This window comes from Propithecus coquereli, unplaced genomic scaffold (assembly GCF_000956105.1).
Source record: "Propithecus coquereli isolate 6110/MARCELLA unplaced genomic scaffold, Pcoq_1.0 Scaffold519, whole genome shotgun sequence".
NCBI classification, from domain to species: domain Eukaryota; kingdom Metazoa; phylum Chordata; class Mammalia; order Primates; family Indriidae; genus Propithecus; species Propithecus coquereli.
In genome coordinates this window covers 837,014-844,700 of record NW_012151052.1, presented here as the reverse complement: position 1 = coordinate 844,700, position 7,687 = coordinate 837,014, and the positions used below count along the sequence as shown (strand labels likewise).

Below are 7,687 nucleotides of genomic sequence, written 5' to 3'. Positions count from 1 at the left end.
GTCCCCTGAAATGCCTCTCACTCCTTGGTTTCCACAGCCTGGCCCTTTCAACCATTGTCATCAGCTGATAATTTCTTTTTTTTTTTTTAAGTTTATTTCAAAATTTAGAGGGTACAAGTATATTTCGTTACATAGATGAATCGTATTATGCCAAAGTCAGGGTTTTCAGTGTACCCATCACCAGAATAGTGTACATTGTACTTGGTAGGTAGATTTTTATTTCTATCATTATAAGTAAATACACCGCTCAACACTGAACAGGGTTGTTTTCACCAGAACAGCCTAGACTAGAGTATCTTGCTTCCCCAGAATCCTAGGTTGGAGAAGACAAACAGCTCTTTATCAGAAGAGACTGAGGCAAAAGGGAGAAATGCCTTGGTTTAAATTACTTGTTTAATCATAATAAACCTACGAATACTCATCTACATTTGATTAGCCAAAAGGCTAAGAAGCGATGCCCAACACTCATCTAAATTCATATTATCCCTTTAAAAATAGTCATCTCAGGAATCTCTTCACTTTGTTAACCATATTGTCATTGGTCAGAACCTTTAGAGGACTCTTCTCTGAGAAATATCGTGCCAAACACAGTGAATGACATTATAATTGCTTATGATACTTGTTATATGAATGGAAAGAAAAAACAAGTTATCTTTAGAAAATAAAATGGATTCTTATTATTATCTTAGAGGGTGACAAATCTTTTTTCTTTAAGAGTAGACTTCACTGGAGAAAAATCAAGTCATGTGGAATTAATCTAAGTAACCCAATACTTTTAGGAACAAGGTCATAGAGTAGAGTAGATAACACTCAATGGTAGACTTGCAGGGGATGATGCTACAATTCAGATATTTGCTTTTACTGTATGACAGTGTTCTTCAAAGGGATGAAAAGAGGAAACAGGAATTCATACCATTGCCACTTTTTGGTCCTGTTGACTTCCCTTAGGGTCTTAGCTTTGCCTTAGCCACAGTGTTTGCCTGGCACAGTCCAATTCTCTTCATTTTGGTTGTTAATGCAGACATTTTTCACCCACTGGCCAAGGTAATAGCTATGTGGTCATCTCTGGGCAGGGAGGGATTTGGGAGGTCAAGTAAGTTAACCCTAGTAAGTCAAGAAAATTGATTCAATGTATGATGTAAGGGTAGAAGGCCAGTAATTAGTCCCTAAGAGAGCTCTCTTGAGAGTGAATAAGAGATGGAGGTGTGTTCAGAGTGTCGAAAGGGAATCTTCAACTGTCTAGACTGAGCATTGAACCAGCGTTAGGAGGGTAGCCTGATGTAGCAGGGCATTGCTATAGGGATTAGCAAGAAAAATGAGTTATAAGCCCCATTTCAAATCAATTACTTCTTATTTAGTATAAAAGTCCATGAAGATCACTGGGAAATCATTGTATGTATTACTTTTTCATTTAATTGGTTTTTAGCTCAAGTGTTAAATTGCTAAATCTTACTTTCCTTCCTGACTTTGCATACACATGAATTGTTTCTGACTCTTTAGTTGCTGAAACTAATATAACATCAGTGGAAGAACTGGCCAAGAAGATGGAATCTGTAAAGTCTTGTCTTTCTCCAAAAGAGAAGGAACAAGTTATAGCAACACCACAAATAACCAAAGCAGAACAAGATAATCATCCTGGTATCAAATTACAGATTGCTCCAATCCCTAGGTAAGCAAACCCTAAAGCAGGCTTTGTGTTCACAGACTTGATTCTAGTCCAGTTCTCAGTTTCTCCTTCACAGATCCAGAGTAGCAGCAGTTTATAGATAACTTCTGCTTCGTATGTGGTCCAGGCGGCCTCGTCCATCTTTGGCATTTAGGAAGGAGCTGAGGGTGAGGGGAGGTTGGAACTATTGACAGGAAGGTCCGTGTCTTCTCTCTACACACACATCAGCCCCCTCCCACCACCCATGATGAGACCTGACCTGCAGAGAGGAAAGTGCTGCCAGAGTCAGGAGGGATATTGGAATGGATTTACCCCCTCCCTCCTGGAATCAGTCCTCCCTCTTAGCTCCCATGTGCTCTGCACCTGCAGATCCCTGCTGCCTTTCCTGTGAACCCTGGCACAAATGGGGTGAGGGGCACAAAACCCCCAGCAGGGCAAACTAGCCATAGGAGAGAAGGGGGTGGTGAATAGCCCTATAAGAACAGGGAGGGAAATTGACTACGTACCAGTCAGAGACTGCTCATAATATCAGAAGCATTTTGTTTTTTAACAAGAATAAGTTTAAGGCAGAATCCATAGTAATTTTAGGAGCTGTATCAGGATATCAATGTCATTTTCTAAAATGTTAGTGTAGCATCATTCTTCTCTGTTCATGATCTAGAAAGGAAAATTCCAAACAAGAGCACCAGGATAATAGTTCTGTATTTCAGTTCCCTGGAAAGCACAGCTGGGCCTCTGCCAATCCTGATCTCCTCTCCCAGACATACCATTTCCCCATTGCAGTAGCTCATGGGTAGGTGAAAACAGGCATTTATCTGAAAACAACCTCTTAATGGCTCTAGAATTTATTATGAGAGCTTATTAGCAGACCTGCCTGCTAATTTTACTCAGGCTAATGTAATCAGTGGTTTTGTGGATTGTAGGCCGATTCACTACATGGAACAATCTCTGCATCCTGTCCTCCAGGCTACTTTTTATTGAAACTCCAGCATTTACAGTTTTAGAAGGAAGATGCCCAATTTGTGCCAGTTTCAACTGTGGTTTGGTATGCCATCTTAAAAGATGCTTTTTGAATAATTTATCAAAGCTAGAAAGAATCTTGGAATTTATCATCAGTTCCAAACAAACTTGGGATTAGGCCCAATTTCCTTAAAACATGTCAACTCCTTTGAAAGTTTATAGATTAAACAAACACCGACTACCAAGTAAGTTAACTTCAGACAAAAACCACATTTCACACTTCATTCAGTAAATCCCTGTGGTTACACTATCCAGGAGCAGGTGGACACCACCCAGTACGTTCTGGAAATCAGGGAAAAGCCATCTTAAGAGCTACTTTGGACATATCTCTTGTTATCAACCTACTTTGAAATGTCTCTTATGTTTCATTATGGAATAAAAAACAAAAAATAATAAAAAGAATTTTTTTTAAGTTATAAGGTTTTGACTGTATCTCTTGCTGTCTCTCAGAATAAATGGAATGCCAGAAGTGCAAGACATGAAGCTTATCACTCCTGTTCGGCGGTCAGCAAGAATCGAGCGAGCGGTGTCCCGCTACCCAGAAATGCTGCAGGAACATGATTTAGTAGTGGCTTCTCTTGATGAACTATTAGAAGTGGAAGAAACAGAGTGTTTTATATTCCGTAGAAATGAGGCTTTGCCTGTAACATTAGGGTTTCAAATCCTTGAATCATAATTTCTTAAAGCTTTTTTTAAAAAAAAAAAGGTGTTTCACAGCCTCCATGAGACAAGAAATTTTATTGTCCGAGTGACCTGGAAAAATGTATGTAATAGAGAGGCATCATGGATGCAGAATATGGACTCTCAGAACTTAGGAAGTAATTCACTGGGCTTACTCTCAAATCTTACATCCCCATGGGAAAGTCTTTGGTTTATATGTTTAAGACCACAGTTTGCCTCAGTTTTATAGTATACATAAACTTCAAACTTCTGAATATTAATTTATCCCACAACTATGATAAAACTTTGCATTTTATTGGTCTACTTTAATCCCTGCATAGTTATTTTTTATAAACAGAAGGTTGGTCCCGCAATATGATGAACTTTCTTTTCTGTATCCACGTAAGCAGAGAGAGCAAGACCTTACAGCATGGAAAATCCGAGCTTCGAAACTAGCTTTCCAGGCTCAGTGAAACTTGACAGACAGCCAGATCAAATCCTCTTGTTTTACAGATGAGGTTATACTGGCTATGCCATTGCTCAGAGGTCACAAATGACATGTTGATCTTTGCCTTCTACCACCATATCCTTGTAAATGAGGGATAATTCTTATCCTTTCTGTGCTAGGTCTCCTTAAATGAAGCACAATCCTGAATTAGGGTGGTCATCTAGCTTTTTATATCCAAACCTAATTTTGCATTTGTTATTCAGAAACACTTCAAGTAAAAACAAAAGGGGGGGAGAGGTGTGGGAAGGGGACACTCGCTTCAATTCTTTCCTCTGCTAGGGGTAGCTGGCCTGAGAAGGCAATGTGAGTCCCAGAGACTATAATAAGTTGCTTTTCCTTCCTCCTGGGCAACTGCTCTTGGAAAGGTAAAATCAGAGTCATTATGTAAATATAATGTGTAGAAAAACCTAGTTAACACATTTTAAATTCTAGCTTTCTTAATATTTATCTAAAATTAAAAAAAAGTTTCTGTTCATTCCAGCTTATTCGTTTATCTTTTTTGTTATAGAAAACAGTGATGATGGCTTGGCATAGCAAACCAGGGGTTTGTCTGAGGAAACACCAATAGGCTATCTCAAGAGGCCTCACGGGGAGCAGTCATAGAATTTCCTTTGATCAAGGGTCTATCAGCCCCACCTAGGAACTGAATTTTTTCACTGTAAAGGAAGCAGATCTATTTCTCAAGGTCAGATTTATAATAACAAGGTTCATAAAACTGAGCTATACAACTGTAATTTCAGCAGACTTTTAATAAGAAATAGACTCTTACAAGTCATAGCAAAAAACCAAATAACCCAATTAAAAAATGGACAAAGGACCTGAACAGACATTTCTCCAAAGAAGACATAAAAATGACCAACAAGTATATCAAAAGGTGTTCAACATCACTAATCATAAAGGAAATGCAAATTAAAACCACTATAAGATACCACCTCATATCCATAAAGATGGATATTATCAAAAAGATTAGATAAATGGTGAGGGTATGGGGAAAAGGGAACCGTAGTACACTGTTAGTGGGAATGTAGATTGGTACAGCCATTGTGGAAAACAGTATGGAGGTTCCTAAGGAAATTAAAAATATGACCCAGCAATCCCTCTTCTGAGTATATGCCCAAAGAAGATGAAATCTCCACCTCATAAAGATATCTCCACTCCCACGTTTATTGCAGCATTCACAATAGCCAAGATATGGAAACAACCTAAATGCCCATCAATGGATAAAGAAAAGGTGATAAACATACACACACTGCAATGTTATCCTTTGAAAAAGAGATTCTGCCATTTGCCACAACATGGATGGACCTGGAGGACATTATGCTAAGTGAGATAAGCCAGACATAGAAAAATATTACATCATCTCATATGTGGATGTAAAAGAAGTAGATCTATTTCTCAAGGTCACATTTATAATAAAAATTTTAAAAAACTCAACACATAGAGGAAACTGGTTACCACAGATGGAGGAAGAGGAATGTAGGTCAAAGGATACAAAATAGCAGAAATGTGGGATGAACAAGCCTAGAGATCTACTGTACAACATGAGCACTAAAGTTAATAAAATTATATTGCCTGACGGAGTTTTGTTAAATAAGTAGATTTTAGCTGCTCTTGTCACCAAAAAAAAAAAAAACCTATGTAAGATGATGGATATGTTAATCTGCTTTACTACAGTAACCATTTTACTATCTATATGTATCCCATAACATACTGTAAACCTCAAATATATCCAATAAAACTTATTTTTTAAAAAGAGATTGTCGCCACAACCAAAATGCAGGATTCCACATGGCCGGTCCTTTCCTTCCCTTTACCCATGAAGCCAAATAATTCTCAGAGGGTTGCTTAGTGATTACAAAATCTGAACATGGGACTTAGATGAGTCAAATATTCAAAATCTCCAAGCTAAGAGATTCTGAAGCAAATCCTTCCACGTTAGGAAAAGCCTCAGATCTCAGGCACTCTGTCCTTAGTCCTTTGACCAGGTCCTCATGATTGATCCTGCACTACCATCCTCTGCTTGTGCATTTACGTTTTCTTTGGTTTCTAGGATGGTTCATCCTTGCTACTTAATGCCTCCTCTCCCCCTCAGGCCTGGGAGTCAGTTGTCTCTCTGGTGGTTTTACGTATCTGTCAAAACCATCGTCTTGATATTACAGTTTAGTTCTCAAAAGAGTAGTTTTATTTCCTTTATTGCCAGTTCCTTGCAGGACGTCTCACAGGACCACCCTGGGTACTAACTGTAGGTTGAACTATTGGTATCTAAGAATGGATAAATTTCAAAATGACAAATTGGAGATTTTGAAAAGCCTGATCAGACTATAGATAGTCTTCTAGGCACAAAAGATGTGGAAATGATTGTTGATGCTACAGCAACTGCAGAAAACTACACCCTGATTCTGGGACTTTTTGTAGATACTCAATAGCTCTCGTTTAGTAAATAGTTGTTCCTAGACATAGGGAGGACAAGTGGGAAGGAAAAAAGGCAGTCCCTTAATCACTTGGGAAAAACGTTCATAGGGAATTGTAATGGAAATATGGGCCTGTGCAGAAATCAAGTCTAATATTGCATAAGCACACCTTTTTAGAGGAGGTAAATGTGAAGTGAGTTTTAAAGGAAGATAAATAAGTTTTAAAGGAAGATAATATGGCATCACTGTTGAGAATGATCACAAACCAGAAGACATGGAGGAGAGGCGTGACAGTTCACATTTATTTGTGCTTACTCTATGCCAGGTACTCTGTTGAGGCTTTTACATGCCATAAAAGACAGTTTTTGCCTGCCTGGCGTGTGTGTACTCCCTCTTCTAATAAAAGCACCCCATTTTCCCTGCTACCACCTCTTTTCCACTCACAGTCCAGGAGGTGGTTTGAGAGGAAGGGATTCCACCCCGGGGTGAGGACATGACCCAGGCCTGGCCAACCACAGCCCGGCATCTCTGGCCAGTGGCATTGATTGCAGGATGAGGTCTTATCTCAGTAAGAGCCAGTGAGACTCCATTTCCCAGACTTTTGTTGGAAAGAGACTTTTCCTGGTGGAGTTGTTGAAAAGATAAGATAGAAATCTGGAGCTTGGGGGCATCTGTCTTACAACCACATGGACAAAATCTGCCAGAGAATAGTATCAACAAGGACTAACCTGGAGAGCTGGAGAGAGCAAGGTTATGTCCAATGACATCGATTTGACCCCCTGGCTAACACAGCCTGCGGCTGTTCTAGCCCTGGACTTTTTAGTTATATGAGCCAATAAATTCCCTTTTCTCTTAAACCAGTTTTATTAGGTTTCTGTCTGTTGCTAATGAAAAAGTCCTGACTAATGTACACACACAAACTTAGTAAACTCTTACTTAGAGCTTATTCTGGCCAAGCTCAAATTTCACCACATCCTCACCATGGCTTTCTGACATATTAATAGATATGGAAACAAAGTAGTTAAACAGTAAGCGACAGGCCTGCAATTTCAAACTTAGGGCTGTCTGGCTCCAGGTCCTGAGCTTTTAACTCCTGTCTCTGTTTAAAGCAGGGAAATGACGGATAATGAGGAAAGAGCAAATCTGAGAGAAAGAAATTCTTGAACCCTTCCCAAGCTACCAAGTAGGAATCACTGTGATAGTCAAAGTTACTGTCATTTATTCTGCAAATAAATGATCACATTTTTACCATAGTTCACTACCCCAAGGATGCTGCTTCTGCGCTCATTTCCTGACTGCTCAAGACTCCATGCCAGAATCAGGATATCGATTCAGCTGCTGTAACTAGACTCAAATGGAAATGCCTCTCTCCCTCACATCAGCAGTCCAAGTGACAGTCCAGTGCTAATATGGTGCCAGGCC

General features: G+C 39.3%; 1 protein-coding gene across 1 annotated transcript in view; it reads left to right on the top strand.

Moving 5' to 3' along the window:
- Nucleotides 1-3,362, top strand: part of CKAP2L (cytoskeleton associated protein 2-like) — a 25,824-nt gene extending 22,462 nt beyond the window's left edge. Inside the window, 2 exon segments of the mRNA XM_012656763.1 lie at nt 1,433-1,669; nt 3,137-3,362. Of these exon segments, the coding sequence (XP_012512217.1) occupies nt 1,433-1,669; nt 3,137-3,362 (463 nt within the window).
- Nucleotides 3,363-7,687: the final 4,325 nt, after the last annotated feature.